This window comes from Sciurus carolinensis, chromosome 11 (genome assembly GCF_902686445.1).
Source record: "Sciurus carolinensis chromosome 11, mSciCar1.2, whole genome shotgun sequence".
Taxonomy (NCBI): Eukaryota; Metazoa; Chordata; class Mammalia; order Rodentia; family Sciuridae; genus Sciurus; species Sciurus carolinensis.
This window is the reverse complement of record NC_062223.1, coordinates 73,846,429-73,865,236: the sequence shown is the minus strand read 5'-3', so window position 1 is coordinate 73,865,236 and position 18,808 is coordinate 73,846,429. Positions and strand designations below refer to the sequence as shown.

Sequence of the window (18,808 nt, the reverse complement as noted above, 5' to 3'; positions counted from 1 at the left end):
GGGTAGGATAAATGACCTCACTCCTTAGAATTCTTCTGTGCAAGCAGTTGGTGTTTTAGAGCACTGAATACTAGGAAGTTTATAAAACAAACTTAGAAAGGTTCAGAGGAACCCTTTAGTACCCATTCAACAGATTAATATATTATGTCAATTAAAAATTTTAGTGTTCTAAGTAGTCACTACAAATATAGACTATAATCATGAGCATGTGTTCATTCATTTTGCCATTTTTGACATTAAATTCCTTTAAAATAAATAGTGTCAGAGCCATGGAATTTAGTCAGAACAGAGTTCAATTCCTGGATCTGCCATCATCGTGTTGGGTGAATGTGAGAAAGTAAGCCTATTTCTCTGAGCTCTGGTTTTCTTATCTTGTTTTCTTATCTGGTTTTCTTATCTCTGAGCCTATTTTCTCATCTATAGCAAGGAGCTAATAATACCCAATCATATTGTTGGAATAGTGATTTGTATGAAGCATTTCAGTGAAGGCTATTTAGCAGTTCCTGGTGTTTTGAATGAAGAGAAATTCATGGTTCCTGGTTTAAAAGAACATCATCAGTGTGGGAGAAAGAGACATTTAAATATATCCAAGAATAGTTATTAAATATTTGTTCATTGTACAAGACAAATGAATGGTGATTTAAGAATCAGAACTTTTTAAAAACCTAAATTTTTAAAATTTAAATTTTCTTCTTCCAGGTTTGCTAAAAGAGTTTCCTGTCTTAGAAGAGCTTATTGCTTCCCTTTGAACATAGGAGTTAAGAAAAGGATACCATGAGAAATGTACAGTGAAGTAAGTTGTTTGGCATAGGGAAGGTATTTAACATTATCACTGTTGTTATTACAGAGAAATAAATTGTGAACACTTAGATAATCTATTGTGGTCTTTCTTTCTTTAATTTTATTTATTTAATTACTTTTTGTTGTCAGCAACATAACTATTTTATTTATTTATATTTATTTCCTTATTGTGGTAAGAACATGAGTTCTACCCACTTAAAATTTTCATGTGTGTGATTATTATTCACTATAGTTAAAAGGCTGTATAGCAGCAGACATTTATAACTTACTCATTTTGTAAAACTGAAACTTTATACCCATTGAATAATAACTCCCTGTGCCCCTCCCTTTATACGCTGGCCAATACCATTCTGTACTCTGTTTCTATGAGTTTCACTATGATACCTCATAAGTAGAATCATGCAGTATTTGTCCTTCTGTGACTGACTTTTATCATTTAGCATAATGTTCTCCAAGTTCATCTATGTTGTAAAATGCATCTGGATATTATTGCTTTTTAAAGTTGTTGTATGTATATATTTTCTTTATCCATTAACTTGTTTTATCCATTAACTTGTCTCATTAGAAGATACTTCTGCTTTTCCTTAAATACTACTATATGTTATTGCACAGGGCTCTGTCCTCAGACATCTTTTCCCTAACATTTATTACTCCACAGCATTTTTTCACTCCTTTGATTTCAACCAGACATCAGTTTGACAACACTTAAGCCTTATTATCAGGGGAGAAGTCATTTCCCCTGGGGTGCGAAGGTGGGTACTTTTTTCAGTTCTTGGGTGGAAAGTTACAGGTGAAAAATTGAGCCTTATTTTTTAATTGAAGTCTAAGGGTTAACTCCAAACCAATAGAGTTAGTTTTATTTTCCATTAACTTTCAATTAAAAAAAGTTTAAAAAACTTTGTTGGTGCATTATAATTATACATGTTAATGAGATTTGTTCTTACATATTCATACATGCACAGCACTTCTTAGAGTTTAGATCTTAAATGTCCAAGGGCTTAGTCTCCAGCTTGATGCTTTTGGGAGGTTGTGGAAACTTTTAAGGAGTGGGAGCTAGTGGGAGATTTAGGTTACTGGGGAATTATTCTGAAAGGGAATTGTGTGTCTTTGGTCTCTTCCTCTTTCTCTCTAATGCTTACTCTCCAGAAGTTGAATCCTTTGCCCTGCCATGTGATTCTGCCATGATATGCTGCCACAGGCCTAAAGTAATGGAGATACTCAATCATGTAATGAAGCCTCCACAATTATGAGGCTAACTAAACCTTTCCTCTTTATAAGTTGATTATTTCAAGTATTGTGTTATAATGATAGAAAGTTGACTACCACAGAAAACTGGTACCAAGAGTACATTCATTGCTATAACTGTACCTGAAGATTTGACAACACCTTAGGAATTGGTTTGCAGGAGGAATTTGGAAAAATTTGAAGATCAGACTAGAAAAAGTCTAGAATGCTGAAAACAGAACTTAAGAAGAGATTCTGACAAGGGCTCAGAAGTCCAGAATGTTGATAGAACTGCAGACAGAAAATGCTTTAGTGATGAGATTTCAGATGGAAATGAGGATTCATGGGAATTGGATTTAAGGCCACCTGTATTAGAAGTGGCAAATGCTTTGAATGCATTTTGTTCTTCTGAAAGTTAATGGGAGGCTGAGTTTAAAGTGACCTAATCTCTTTGAGAGGCTGGAATGGGAGGATCACTTGTACCTAAGAGTTCAAGACCTACCTGGGCAACATAGCAAAACTCCTGTCTCAAAACAGCACAGCAATAGCAACAACAATGAACCCAATGCCTGAAGAAAAGGAAAGAAAAAGGTAAAAATAAATATGACCTACTAATTTATTTGCCAGAGGAAATTTCAAGACAGCATAGTATTCAGGAAGAGGTATGGGTCTCACTGTTTGCTTTTGCCAAATTTATAATAAGAATTGGGAGCAAAAAGGAACAGAGGAATAAATTTAGAGAATTTGTAGTTTGACCAGAAAAGAAGCATTTTTAGAGGAGCATACAGAGAGGGTGCAGTTGCTAAAGAGATGAGTGCCATTAAGAAGGAGCCACATGCTTTGCACAGAGTTACTAGGGAAGATTCCTTGAGGGTATCTCAGGAATTAGCAAGACCCTATTCATCACAGGTCCAAAGATATAAAAGTGAAAATTTTGTTTCAAAGACTTTTTTTTAAATTCTTTTGAGATAGAGCTGTGGGGTACCCTGTAAATAGAACTGCTTTGGGAATCTTTGTGAGCACCACACTCAGTGGCCACTGCTGTTATGCTTCTCCTGGGCCCAGGTTCAGCTTGCACTGGTGGCAGACCTTGGCATCATCCATGTGTAGATGATTTTTCAGGTGTGCAGAATACAGGTTACAGGGTCATGGAGGTTTCCAATGACATTTCAGAGAAGAGCCTGGGGGACCAGGAAGGGTGCTGCAGGGTTGGAATCCTTGAAAGTGGAACCTTGATAGGAAGTGTGGGGCTGCAACAGTGAAGCTGAAGCTGCAATGGAGAACCCAGGAAGGAAGAGATGCCAGGTTTGCAGAGAGTAGCTGTGTGGGCTACAACCAGCAAGGCCGTAGGGGCTGGGTAGTCCAAGTCCTTGGGTATGGATATCCTACTAAAATGGGCTTTGGTTACCTTAAGATTTAATACTTGCCTGCTGGGTTTCAGTCTTGCTTTGGTTCAATACTTTAATAATATTAATTCTGCATATCTATAAATATGGGAGGTCTTTCCATTTTCTTGTGTCATCTTCAATTTTTTTTTAAGTATGTTATAGTTTTCATTATAAAGGCCTTTCACCTCCTTGGTCAGATTTATTTTTGAGGCTATTGTCAATGAGAATGTTTTCTTCATTTCTTTCTCAGCAGATTCATTATTGGTGTATAGGAAAGTTACTGTTTTTTGTATGTTGATTTTCTAAACTGTTACTTTACTAAAGTTATTAGATCTAGTAGTCTTCTAGTGGAGTTTTTTTGATCTTCCAAGTATAGGACATATCATCTGCAGTGATAATTTAACTTCTTTCTTTCCTATTTGTATCCCTGTTATCTCCATCTCTTGCCTAATTGTTCTGGCTAGAATTTCTACTACTATATTGAATAGGGGTGTTGAGAGTGGACATCTTTGTTTTGTTCCTGATTACAGAGGAAATATTTTCAGTTTCTCTCCATTCACTATGATGTTAGCTTTGGATTTGTCATATACAGCCTTTATGATGTTGAGGTAGGTTCCTTTTATCCCTAGTTTCTTCAGTGTTTTTTATCATGAATGAGTGCTAATTTTTTTCAGAAACTTTTTCGACCTTTATTGGGATGACTGTGTGAATTTTGTCATTAATTATATTTATGGGGAGAATTACATTTATTAATTTGCATATGATAAACTATCCTGGCAATACTGGGATAAAACCAACTTTTGGTCATGATGTACAATCTTCTTAATATGTTGTTAAATATGATTTGCTAATATTTTATTAAGGACCTTTACATCTAAATTCATCAGCAGTATTGGTCCATTGTTTTCTTTCCTTGATGTGTCCTTATCTGATTTTGACATAAGGGTAATTATTGGCTTTATAGAATGAATTTAGAAGTGTTCCATTCCTTTCTATTTCATGGAATAATTTGAAGAGTATAGATATCCATGTTTATAGCAGTATGATTCACAATAACTAAACTATGATATCAGTCTAGGTGTCTATGAATAGATGAATGGATAAAAAATTTTGTTGTATATACACAGAAGGGAGTTATATTTGGTCATAAAGAAAAATGAAATTATGTCATTTACAGGAAAATGGATGGAACTAGAAACCAATATGTTAAATTAAATAAGCCAAACTCAACAGGGGCACAAACCTGTAATCTCAGTGTTTTAGGAGATTTGAGGCAGGAGGATTACATGTTCAAAGCCAGTCTCATCAACTTAGTGAGGCCCTAAGAAACATAGCAAGACAGTCTCTCAAAATAAAAAGTAGGAAAGGGGTTGGGATGTGACTCAGTGGCTAAGTGCACCTGGGTTCCATCCCTGATACACACACACACACACACACACACACACACACACACACACAAAGCGCTACACTCAAAAGGGTCAAGAATTGTATGTTTTCTCTCATGTGTGGAAGTTAGGAAAAAGTAAAGAAAGGTGATGGGGTAGGAATCTCATGGTCAAAGGGAGATCAGGAGAGGAAAGGGACCAGGAGATAATAGGAGGGAGTGGGAAAGCACTGGGGAGTGATATTGGCTAAATTATGTTGTTATAATGTGTGCATGCACAGATATGTAACAACAAATCCCATCACTATATACAACTTTAAGGCACCAATAAAAATATGGAAAAAAAAAGATTAAAAGAAAAAAATTTGAAGTGCGTTGGCATTTCTTCTTTAAAGGCCTGGCAGAATTCCACTGATAATCCTTCTGGTCCTGGGATTTTTCTCTGTCAGAGGGCTTTTTAAAAATTATTACTGCTTATATCTCATTGCTAATTATTAGTCTGTTTAGTTTCTCTATGTCCAATTTTTTCTATGATTCAATGTTGGCAGGTCATGTGCCTTTTGCAAAAATGGAAAAATCAAGAGACTTACTAGGAAAACTCTGCTCCAATTATTATCCATGAGCCTCCAATGAGTTATTATTATTTTTTTTTTGGGGGGGGTTACTTTTAAGCTCCTTTCTGCAGGCAGAATTTTTTTTTATACACGATCAAGTTCTCAGCTCCTACCTTTATGTATAGACTGTTTCCTTCTATCACCCAGTGTGGTCTTTTTGCATAGATTTCATTGGTTCTTTTGTAGTGTTTGTTTGTTTATTTATTTATTACCAACAGCTGTTGATTTATTCAGTTACAAGTACTTTACTAAAAAAGTCTTTAAAATATTGGCTCATTTTTCTACTTTCATTGGACTCATAAGAACTTATAAATCTTAATGGACCTCAGTGTCGGAATTGTGACTCAGAAACCAGGGAGTGGAGAAAAGCAAGACAGAAGATTTCTTGCCTTGGCTTATGGGTGTCAAGAAATATCCTGTCTACCCATGTCTACAGTCACAGAACTGGAAAACACTTTCCATTATCTAATTTAATATCCTTTTTAAATGTATGTATATGTAAATATATTGAAGCCTAGATGGAAAATAATGGAAATGTTTTCATGGCCCAGATTTCTTCACACAGTTTGTATTTTCTCTCTTCCCCAAATTTACCTGAGAAAAATTCCAAATCTAAGAAAATCAAAAATAGCTATACATTTCCATTGAAGGGCATGACATGGTTAAATAATGATCCTAAAGAGAGTGAAAACATTTTTTCTTCCCTATAATTACAGGTTATGGTCCTTTTCCTCAAGGATAACTGTTTCCTTCAGTCATCATGTTACCCTTCAACCAGAGTATTTCCCATCCTGCTGTCTTCTTCCTTACTGGTATCCCTGGTCTTGAAGCCTCTCACATCTGGATCTCCATCCCATTCTGTTGTCTGTATGCCATTGCCATTTCTGGGAATGGCATGATCCTGTTTGTCATCACCACTGAGTCCAGCCTGCATGAGCCCATGTACTATTTCCTCTCCATGCTGTCCTTCACAGACCTAGGTCTGTGTCTTTCTACATTGGTCACCATGCTGGGTATTTTCTGGTTCAATGCTCGAGAAATCAGCTTTGACGCCTGTATTAGCCAAATGTTCTTTATTCATGGCTTCACATTCATGGAGTCCTCAGTACTCCTAGCAATGGCCTTTGACCGCTTCATTGCCATCTGTAACCCTCTGCGATATGCCACGATCTTAACCAATTCGCGGATCATCAAAATGGGCTTTGCAATCCTTGTCAGGGGCACAACAGCTCTGGTGCCTTTACTCCTGCTCCTTAAGCGTCTGTCTTTCTGCCACAGTCATGTGCTCCACCATTCCTACTGCTTCCACCCTGATGTGATGAAGCTTTCATGCACAGACACAAAGATAAACAGTGCATTTGGCCTGGCCATTGTCATCTCTACCGCTGGTCTGGACTCTGTGTTGATTCTTCTCTCATACATTCTCATCATCCGCTCTGTGCTCAGCATTGCATCCACAGAGGAGCGGAAAAAGGCTTTTGGCACCTGTATCTCCCACATCAGTGCAGTTGCCATCTTCTATATCCCCATGATCAGTTTGTCACTGGTGCACAGATTTGGGAAGCATGCCCCTCCTTTTGTGCACACTCTCATTGCCAATGTTTATCTGCTCATCCCTCCTGTAATGAATCCCATAATCTACAGTGTGAAGACCAAACAAATCCGCAAGGCTGTGCTTAAACTCTTTATTGCCAAGCTAGTTTAGGCAAGTTTTAGAGTATTCCATTTTTAGAAAACCTTCCCTGACCTATGTGTGATTAGTGTGAGTTAAAACTAGACATTTTGAAAAAGTCTATGATTACAGCTTTCTCTCTATTCTGATGAAGCAGTAACTTACTGTTTACACAGTTCTAAATTATGGATTCTTTGAACACAGGGACTTCATCTTTTGTCCTTCTGGCCATATCATGAATACTGCACCTGACACAAGATAGGGCTATGGTTAAAATTTTAAGTATGGAAAAATGAAGTCATGCTTTGTAGGTCCAGACTGTCTCAGCCCTTGTAGAGTGCATAGCTATTCAAAATGTGTCTCACAATATAGACAAGTAAGAACAGTATCTGTTTCAGTAATTCTTACAGTTTAATGAATATCGTTACCCAAATAGATAATTAATGACTGAGGAACACAAATAAGTGCAATAATTAAGAAGAAACATAAATGATAGAAGTACTTTCTTAATTCTTTTAAGAATTCTTTATAATAAAAATAAATTAAAAAAGAATTCTTGGAATTACTTAGGCAAATTAATTAATATTTTAATTATATGTGATTCATCTTCTAAATATGTGTCTAAAGGGAAAAATCACCCTGATTTTATCAACACATAGTGTATACATTATTGATTCTCATATACACAATTATTGCACACTAATAAAAAACTTTTAAAATGTTTAAGGAAATAGAAATACTAATGACCCTGGTTTGATCACTACACATTATATACATATACTGAATTAGCACACTATGTTTCATAATATACACAATTAAAATAAAAATTAATAGAAAATAAATACCTATTGTAAACACTGAGCTTTATTTAATTGTGAGTTCTGGAGGTAAGAGATCCAGTTTCATACTCTGCATCATCTATGCAAACACCTGGAATGTGTTAGACATGTAAAGTACTTCATGAGAGAATGAAGAATATTTTTCTTCTGGGTGAAGCAGAAATGAAGAGACTTCTAAAAATTTTATAGAATCCACCCAAATGGTATTGAAAAAGACAGATTTATCACTGGATTTATAGTCTGTGGGGAGGAAAGGTGAGTTCATGGATATAACAGGTGTTATTATTTTTAGAGTTGTACAAACTTAATAAAATAGATGAAAGTAACATATGACTAGTTCCTTCATGGAAACTATACAATTAGAGTAGGTGTAATGAAGTTAAGGGGACAGAAGCCACAAACTTGAAGGAACCCATGGGAACACCACACTCTGGGGCCACAAAAGTCCCCACCAGGAGTTTTCTGATTAAGAGGTGTTAGGCAGCCTGAGACACGGCCTCTGATATATGCCACCCACCACTGAGCAGCACACTGCTCTGCTCCTCAGGTCCCTTCATGGAAGACCAGGCAGGAAAGAACACATCCCTACCTTCCGTAAGTGAAACCACTGCATTCAGGGGAAACATTAGACTCTTTAAATGTTCTTTTTAAATCTGGAAGGTTTTAATAACTTCAAAGAGCTCTCCTGGATACCTAAGGAAAACTGGGGGAAGTTCTTTCCTGAAATCTCTATTTCATGAGGCCTCTTATTTAACCAAGGAGGCTCAGTTGTTCTAGGTGCCATTTTTCTTTCTGCTTAAAGCAGCTTAATATGCCCATGCAGGTGTGAGTTTTCAGTTAGTTGTACCACATTTTAAGTTGTGATGGAAGGTGAGCTGCCACTAACAGCACCATCCAAAGCTACCCTCATCTTCATCTTCATCACTACTGTGTCAAACAGTCCCCATGTTCTAAGATCTAGTCAGCACACGAGGTGACTTCCAAATGCTAATCTCATTGAATCTTTCCATGCTAGTGGTGAGCTACCAATTTCAGAGACATGGAATCTAATGCAAAGTGCTCATTTGCAGAGCTCCCTCTTGCTGGAGTCAGAGACAGAAGTTGAACCCAGGTTTGCCTTGCCCATATAACCATAGTGTTGAATCCATAATCAAAGAAGAGAGACAAGTCAAGGTAGCTCTGCCCAGAACAGGCAATGTGTTCTTCTAGTGGGAATGGCATACTAATATCATATGAGAGAAAGTACTATCAACCATTGGGGGAGCATGCCAATGTTGATTGTACAGTGACAGGGCAGAGTTCTCCATGAAAAACCCCAAATGTGACACACAGACATACATACGCACAACTCAGTTTGTGGAAAAGGGGGGAAACTCTGAAATTTTTCCAACAGCCACCAGTGTAAATTCAGGACCTGCAGCATGATTTAAATAGACAAAACTGGCAATATGTTGAGATCCAGGGATGTGTGGGGAATCCTTGTTCATCCTGAAACTCTTGGATTGAATTTATATCAATAAGCATATTTTATCTGCTCACAGTGTTCATAATATAGTGCAGGTAACAGGGGTACGATGATGAATGAGAAAGGAATGATCCAAAAGACCAGTAGCTTAATTTGGTTGGAAAGGCACATTTTCAATAATTCATGATCATACCATGAAATGACCACTACTCTAGAAACATAAATATAAAAGGATCTAACTTCACAGAAAGAAGCAATTTCTTTCAGGTTGACTTACTGAAGGTAATGTTACTGAGTTCTTCCTAAAATACATCATCATACTTATGTAGATTGTGGTACTGCTGCAAATTCATTGCTCTTTTTAGTGTGGCAGGATGATCCCATACTTGATTCCTATTATTCCTGGAACACTACCCTTTGGTATTTTGTATCTCACACTCTAGAGGAATTTCTAAAATATCTGAAACTCCATTTGAAATGCTTCAGTGGATCAGATAATGAGTAATCAATTTAGTATCATTCAAAGAAGAGGGACCTACATGAAAAAACAAAGTACATTAGTGTGAATTAACATGCTCTCTTTGGTGCTTTGGTAAGTAAGGAAAACTCTAGGTTCATTACATCATTTTGTTTCTGGAGATAAGAAGTGGGTAGGTTTTGGTTAAAGTAGGTAGCCAGGGGTTCTTGGCTGGTGTGAAAAAGAGATAAAAAGTTTGATATCACACTGAAGGCAATGAAAAGTTGTAAGTGAGGAGGAGCATGAAGATATATCCAATAGATACCACCAGCATCCATGTGGAAAAAGTCTGGAAACCCTTGAAACACAGAGCAAATTACTTATGCAAATATTGCATAGATCCTGCAAAATCTGATGACATTGTGATATAACGTAGTGGTGATTGAACTGGAGGATACAGATAGTCAACCAAGGAACACTGAAGAAACTGAATCTATTAATGTGTGGGGAATGGATGGTTTTGACAGTGGCAGGAGGTAGAATTTTCAAAAGGCCTGAAAGATTCCTACTTGCTCTGCTATGTTTATCATGTATGGTGACCATCCCTTTGGTGTGAGTGGGGCCTGTGAGTCTGAGGGGATATCACTTCTGTGAACATATGACAAAAGGATTTACAGATAGAAATAAGGTCCCTGATTACTGAATTTCCACTTAATTGAAAAGGGGAGTATACTGAATGTGACCTGAACAGGAGCCTTTGCAAGACACAAGAAGTAGCAGAGAGATTCCTCTGTTGGATTTGAGGAAGAACCATGTCATGATATGATCAGACCACATGGGTGAGACTGAAAGTAGCCTCCAGGAGCTAAAAGCAACCTCCAGTGCACAGCCAGGAAGAACTCAGAGACCCCACGCCTGCGCCACAAGGAACTGAGTATTGTCAGCATCCTACATGAGCTTGGAAGAGGACCTGTACTCTAGATGAGGGCACTGATCTGGCTGAAACCTCTGACTCAACCTGCGAGATCCTAAGTGGAGGACCTGTTTGGTTGTGCTATGACATTGTACTTACAGACCTATGGCATAGGAAAGGTTCCTGGTGCCAAGCTATTAAAATTTTAGTAATTTTTTATGCAGCCATAAATGACTAACCCAAGAGTGTGTTTTGGTCAAAAAAAAAAAAGTCAGACTTCAAGTACATGTAGGAACCATTCAAGAGGTTCACATGATGAGTACAGGCAACTAGAGTTTAGAGTGGTTGGTGGAGGATAGAGACACATGCAGCAATGAGGAAGAGTAGAGAAGCAAATTGAGGCTGTTATTTAAAGTTATGCTTAGGTTGAGGAAGAAAGCAGCATGTCCTTGTAGATTGTGGTTCTGGTAAAAATTACCCATTGTTTTGAGTTTGGTAGGATAATTCCATGTTTAATCCCTGTTCCTCTTAAACACTACCTTTCAGTCGTTTGTGTATAACACCGTAGTGGTATTTCTAAAATATATGGAACTCCATTGCCTTTGGATATGCTTAGAATTTGTTTCACGATGATTGACAACTTAGCCTTTACTCAAAGAAGCCTTTTTATGCCTCCTCACACAAGTTTCTAATATGCACAATCTCTGTACTTTAAACACAATCTCTCTGTTGTCTAGATCACCCTGCATTTTCTGTGTTTGTTGGCACATTTTTTACTGAACTCTATTTTTTTCTTTACTTTCCTTAAGGGTGACATCTGATTAGGTTTGCCATCCATATTATGAATTCTGGCTTACACTGTAAAGTTTGATGTTAAAATAATTGAGTCAATAACGATTGACAACCTAGATAGTAGAGCTGTGTAGAGAGGAGCGAGTATTCTTTTGATGAATCAGGAAGGATGAGGAACTTCTAAAATATTCCACTGTCATTCTCTCAGCTGTTAGATGGAAGGGGAAGTAGATGAGTGGAGAAGGGTAGGAACAAACACAGGTAAGGGAAGGGTGAGAAGTGTTTGGGTAAATCTTTAACTTCAATGTTTCTCTTTAAGATAATAGCTAATATTTGGTAAAATTTAACCATAGTGATGTATTTTATAGAGGTTTTCATGTGCATAATTTAACTTTCTAAGTGATTGTGTGGGATATGCATATCATTGTTAATTTAGAGAAAAGGAATATGTAGTTATAATATACAAGGGAAAAGGTGCATGGACTTTAATCACTTGTCATGTCATAACCTAGCTAGAAAGTGTAAGAACATTTGAACCCAATCAAAGTTTAGACTATGCAGCTGTAAGAAAATTGATGTGGGATTCTGGATAAAAATTCATATTACATATTTCTGTTTGTAATTGTCTTATTTGGTCATACTTGCTATGTCCTTTGAAAATTAGTTATAGTTCAAGCTTTGCTTTTATAAATATATAGTATTAGAATCATTGAATGAACAATTTGTTACTCATCCAAAATTTCATATAATATTTTGTACATATTTCAACTGATATTACCTGACTGTTTACAACTTGAATTCTGAAAGTAGTGTCCTAAAACCCAGCCTCATCAATTATTGGACCTGTAGAACTAAAGTGAAAGTGTGTTTCATTTGTTACTAAATAAATTCTGTAAATTCTTGTAATTCTTGTGTTTTCTGCTCCTTTATTTGGTGTGGCTTTAGTTGTTTGTTTCGTAAAACCAGTTCTCATAAGCTCTTTTTATAACCCAAATATTGGCTTTTAGAAATGTTCACCTGGGAAGAAAATAATTTAAGGTTGAATGCATGATAAATAAATACAGTTTATCATTGCAGGACACAGCTTAAGAATTTTTGTTGTTCGAGTTCCATATGTCAAATTCCCAGAACTTCACATCTTCCATCATTTTCCTGCTAACTGGTGTTCCTGGGCTGGAAGCCTTCCACACCTGGATCTCCATTCCCTTCTGCTTTCTCTATGCAACTGCCCTCTCAGGGAACAGCCTGATTCTCTTCGTCATTACCACACAGCCCAGTCTCCACGAACCCATGTATTATTTCCTCTCCATGCTGTCCACCACTGACCTTGGGCTGTCCATATCCACATTGGTCACCATGCTGGGTATATTCTGGTTCAATGCCAGGGAGATCAACTTCAATGCCTGCTTGTCACAGATGTTCTTCATTCAGCTCTTCACTGTCATGGAATCCTCGGTGCTGTTGGCTATGGCTTTTGATCGTTTTGTGGCCATCTCTAATCCCCTTAGGTACGCCACTATTTTAACACACTATAGAATAGCTCAAATTGGAGTGGCAATTGTCATCAGGGGGACACTAGTACAGGCTCCTCTTGTAGTACTTCTTAAAAGACTGTCCTATTGCCGTAGCCATGTGCTCCTCCACTCCTATTGCTTCCACCCTGATGTGATGAAGCTCTCATGCACAGACACCAGGATCAACAGTGCAGTTGGGCTGACTGCCCTAATTACCACTGCTGGTGTGGACTCGGTCTTCATTGTGCTCTCCTATGTTTTGATCATTAGGACTGTCCTCAGCATTGCTTCTCCTGAAGAGAGGAGGAAAGCCTTCAGCACGTGTGTCTCCCACATTGGGGCTGTGGCTGTGTTCTACATTCCATTGATCAGTCTGTCCTTTGTGCACAGATTTGGGAAAGGAGCCCCACCATATGTACATACACTGATTGCCAATGCCTACCTGTTGATCCCTCCTGTAATGAACCCCATCATCTACAGTGTGAAGACCAAACAGATACGCAAGGCTGTGCTAAAAGTTCTCCATTCAAGGGTGACAAAGACCTAGATGGTTTTTTCAAAATTTTTTTCTAGTTTTTATCATTTTGTGGAAGAATAAAAAATGCATTCAAAGAGTTTCAGATAAATTTTTTGATACTTTTGTTGAAAATTTCCCAAAAGATAACTTCAATATTAAGTAAGAAGATGGTGATCTGGAGATTCTGAAAGATGTCACTATTTTCCTAAAATTAATGACAATAGAAACATGTATTTGTTCAAGATGAAGAATTTTCAAAGATGCAGATAACCATTTACCCTGCTTAGCATTCTTAGGTTGTATTGTTTTTTTAAATGCAAGAAGGAAAGTATCTAGTTGTGTATTTAATTTCTCCTTCACTGTGATAAATAGCCTCACTCCTGTTCACAAACAGAATAAAAAGTGCATAAAAAATTTCAAATTACTGAATCTTTTATCCCTATCTCCCATAGACAACTAGCAGTGCCCATGGTTACTTAAATGTTTGAAATATTCTTCTTATTAAATTTATTTATTTTGATCCTTGCCTCTGATATAGTTTGGATATGAAGTGTCCCACCAAATTAATGTGTGAGACAATATACAAATGTTCAGGTTTGGGGATATAGCTCAGTTGGTAGAGTGCTTGCCTAGTACGCACAGGGCCCGTGGTTTGATTCCTAGCACTACCAAAAAAAAAGCCTCTTCAGAATGTTCAGAGGTGAAATGATTAAATTATGAGAGCTTTACCCTAGCAAGTGATTAGTCTGCTGAAATTGATTAACTAGGTGGTAAATGTAGGCAGGTAGGGTGTGATTGGAGGAAGTAAGTCACTGGGGGTGTGCCTTTGGTTTTTATATTTTGTCCATGGCGAATGGAGCTCTCTCTTTGCTTCCTGGCCGTCATGTCCTGAGCTGCTTTCCTCCACCACGCTCTTTTGCTAGGGTGTTCTGCCTATCCTTATGCCCAGACCATAAGATTGGCCAACTACTGAAGCTCTGAAACTAGGTGCCCTCAAATAAAGTTTTCCTCCTTTAATTGTTCTTGTCAGGTTTTTTTGGTCACAGCGATGCAAAGCTTTCTAAAACAGCCTCTGGCCTCCCTGACTCCCTTATTTAGCTGCTAGTACAATAATTAATAAATGTTTTCTTGCCCCATTAGTAGACCAAATCTCTTGGTCAAATATTTATATTTTCTGTCAGCTCTGTAGGAAAGATTTTTAGTATAAGCCTTGAATGCAAAATAATCTTTTTTATTTGAACTCCAATCTAGTGTCTTCAAGTGGTACTAATGTTGTGATTACTAGTTCATAAAACTACTGTTTTTGGTAAGTAACACCTCTAAAGAAATTAATTCTCTTTGAAATCTTCAAATTAACAGGAACCAATGTATAAATATTTTAATCTGGTTAAATTTATAGTACTGTATTTGGGACTTCTCCTCTAGGAAATTTGTAGTCAGGCTCTAGATTTTAAGATAGAAATCATACCAGTGATGGACACAGGAACATTTAATATAGGGAACTGGATAAAGAAGTATTGAAGGTATGAAGGTAAAAAGGAAAAAATAATACAGAGATAATCATTGCAGGAAGTTTCTTCCATTTGCATGAGTTTAGGAACTAAGAGTAGAATTTGGGTTTGTTAAAGTCTAGAACCTGGAATTGTGTTCTCCTATTGCTAACATTCAGAACTGTAATGAGAGGACACTGCACTTTTTTTTTTTTTTTTAACCCAGCTCTTAACCACCAACCTACATCCATAGCCCTTTTTATATTTTATTTTGAGACAGGGTCTAAGTTGTTTAGGGCTTTGATAAGTTTCTGAGGCTGGCTTTGAATTTGCAATCCTCCTGCCTCAGCCTCCTGAGCTACTGGGATTACAGGCATGGACTACTGGGCCCAGAAAAATGAACTCTTATTTCACTGAGTATTCCATCTGAGCCAGTGATTCCCCTTCAGTCAGAGTTTGGTATGATATTTACCAAGTTACCTTTCACTGGTGATCCTATATTGTATGTTATGAAGAAGAAAGAGAAAACATTTTTATTTCTTATTATGGTAGAGTATGATCCTTCCCCTCCAAGGAAAGTTACTTTGCATAATCTACAGTCTGAAGACCAAACAAATTCATATGACTATGCTTAATATATTTCTTTTCAAGTTAATGTTTGATTATTCACTAGTGTGAGTTACCCTTACCTACATTTTGAAAAAGTCTGTAATTACATGCTTTCTCTTTATTCTACTGATGCAGTAACTTGCTGTTTATACTGTTCTAGATTATGAGTTCATTGAGGATGGGGTCTTCATCTTGTCTTATGACCCTATCATGAACACTTTACCTGGCACTGTATATAGGATATGTTTGTAAGTATAAAAAATTTAGTCACACAATGTGGGTCTAGTGTCTCACTTTTTGTAGAGTGTGTAGCTATTCAAGGTATGTCTCAAATAATATAGATCAGTAAGAAAAGCATAGATTTTAGTAATAATTGTAGTTTATTGGTAATGATTACTATTATCCAAATAGATTATTCATGACCAAGGTATATGAATAAGTGCAATAAATAAGATAAAACATAAATGAAAACAGTGCCTTTCTATTTTCTTGAGTCCTTCCTTAATTTCTTTAGTAAATGCACTAAAATTTTAATCATATAAAGCCTAGAGTTCAATCTTCTAAATATGTATGTAAGGGGCAGAAACTTACACTGATTGCATCAATACACATCATATACATATATTGAAATGTTGCACTGGATATTATAAATATGCATGTATGAATTATTAAATGCTAATCTAAACTTTTGTAAATTTTTGAGGAGATGGAAATGCTATTAACTTTCCTGATTTTATCATCACAAAATGTATGCATATCCTGAATGACCACACTGTAATTCATACATATTTTACTTTAAAATATTAATTAATAAAAATAAATAAACCTGTTGTAGTCACTGAGTTTTATATCTGTTTTCTCATTGGGTTGTGAGTCCTGAAGTTAAGAAACTCTGTTCTATTTCCTTATTATTTGTACAAAAACCTGAATGGGTTAGGTACTAAAAGTGTTTCATGAAAGACTAAGAAGACTCTTTTTTATTGGGAGTGGAACAGAAGTGAGAAGCTTCTCAAAAAATGTACAAATAGTATTGAAGAAAGACAGATTTATCACTTGGGATTTGTAGTTTGGGGATTAGGGTCAGCTCATGAACATAACTGTTATTATTTTCAGATTTTTATAAATTTAATACAATTTTATCAGGAAATAAGTGAAAGTAACATATTACTGGTTCCTTCATGGAAACTATACAATTAGAGTAGGTGTAATGAAGTTAAGGGGACAGAAACCACAAACTCGAAGGAACCCATGGGAACACCACACTCTGGGGCCACAAAAGTCCCCACCAGGAGTTTTCTGATTAAGAGGTGTTAGGCAGCCTGAGACACGGCCTCTGATATATGCCACCCACCACCGAGCAGCACACTGCTCTGCTCCTCAGGTCCCTTCATGGAAGACCAGGCAGGAAAGAACACATCTCTTCCATTTGTAAGTGAAACTGCTGCATTTGGGGGAAACATTAGGCTCCCTAAATGTTCTCTTTCCTTTAACAATCTGGAAGGTTTTAATAACTTCAAAGAGCTCTTCTGAGTGCCTAAGGAAAACTGTGGGAAGTTCTTTCCTGAAATCTCTATTTTATGAGACCTCTTATTTAACCAAGGAGGCTCAGTTGTTCTAGTGCCACTTCTTTCTGCTTAAAGCAGCTTAATATGCCCATGCAGGTGTGAGTTTTCAGTTAGTTGTACCACATTTTAAGTTGTGATGGAAAGCGAGTTGCCACTAACAGCACCATCCAAAGCTACCCTCATCTTCATCTTCATCACCACTGTGTCAAACAGTCCCCATGTTCTAAGAACAAGTCAGCACATGAGATGACTTCCAAATGCTAATCTCATTGAATCCTTCCATACCAGTGATGAGCTACCAATTTCAGAGACAGAGAATCTGATGCCAAGTGCTCATTTGCAGAGCTCCATCTTGCTGGGGTCAGAGACAAAAGTTGAACCCAGGTTTGCCTTGGCATATAACCATAGTGCTGAATCCATAATCAAAGAAGAGAGACAAGTCAAGGTAGCTCTGCCCAGAACAGGCAATGTGTTCTTCTAGTGGGAATGGCATACTAATATCATATGAGAGAGAGCACTGTTAATAAGTGGGGGAGCATGCCAATGTTTATCCTCCAGTGACAAGGCAGTTTTCTATCACAAACCCCCAATGGAACACACACACACACACACACACTCATGTACACTTCAGTTATAGAAAAGGAGAAAAGCTTGGTGATGTATAAATTTAGGCCCTGGAGCATGATTAAAACAGATGAAACTGCAAAATGTATGAGATGTGTCCAGAATCCTTGTTCATCTTGTAATTATTGGATTGAATTTATATCAAAAAACATACATTGCCTGCTCACAGTGTTAGGAATATAGTGCAAGTACCAGGATGTGATATTGAATGAGGAATGACCTAAATAATTTGGATAGAAAGGTGTATTTTCAAACAACTCGCTGTCATACCATGAAATAACCCCTATTCTAGATTTTCTGCATCAGTTCAGAGGAAGAAAGAATTTCTTTTGACTTGACTTAGTAAATGTAATGCCACTGTTTGTATTCTAAAGTAGATAAATTTATGATGAATTTATATGTGGTACTATAAATCAAAGAATGGGTAAAGAAAAAGTACCTACATGAATAAAGTAAAGCACATCAGTGTGAAAGAACTTGCTATAATTGATATTTCAGTGACATAAGGAAAAGTCCAGGTTGAATGTATTACAATTTTTCTCAAGGTATTCAAGTGGGTAGGTCATTAATCAAACTGGGAAGATAAAAGGACAGAGTCTGACTTCACACTGAAGGCAACGAAGGGTTATATATGAGGAGTATGAAGACATATTTTTTAAACATTCTATCAGCATCCATAAAATGAAAGTCCAGAAACCCTTGAAACAGGGAAGTGAAATTACTTATGCACATATTGATGTACATCCTGAAAAAAACTGATGAAATATCATGTAAAGTAGTCGTGATGGAACTGGAGGATAAGAATAGTTATCCCAGGGACATTGCAGAAGTTGAACCTATGAACATTTGGTGATTGCAATGCCTTGGCAGCTGCAGTAGGCAGAATTCTCACAGCACCCCAAAGATTGCTACTCGTGGTATATCGCGTCCCCTGCCCGCA

General features: G+C 37.0%; 2 protein-coding genes across 2 annotated transcripts; both read left to right on the top strand.

Moving 5' to 3' along the window:
* The first annotated feature begins 700 nt into the window (after positions 1 to 700).
* On the top strand, positions 701 to 13,610 carry LOC124958677 (olfactory receptor 51F2-like). Its single transcript, XM_047517013.1, has 2 exons — positions 701 to 793; positions 12,627 to 13,610. The coding sequence occupies exon 2, from the start codon at positions 12,663 to 12,665 to the stop codon at positions 13,608 to 13,610; it is 948 nt and encodes a 315-aa protein (XP_047372969.1). The 5' UTR covers positions 701 to 793; positions 12,627 to 12,662.
* On the top strand, positions 6,172 to 7,116 carry LOC124958678 (olfactory receptor 51F2-like). Its single transcript, XM_047517014.1, has one exon. It carries the CDS (start codon positions 6,172 to 6,174, stop codon positions 7,114 to 7,116), a length of 945 nt encoding a protein of 314 aa, XP_047372970.1.
* Positions 13,611 to 18,808: the final 5,198 nt, after the last annotated feature.

What these genes read in the sequence shown, in the direction of transcription:
- LOC124958678 (XM_047517014.1), top strand. Translation starts at nt 6,172, where the DNA reads ATGTTACCCTTCAACCAGAGTATTTCCCATCCTGCTGTCTTCTTCCTT.
- LOC124958677 (XM_047517013.1), top strand. Translation starts at nt 12,663, where the DNA reads ATGTCAAATTCCCAGAACTTCACATCTTCCATCATTTTCCTGCTAACT.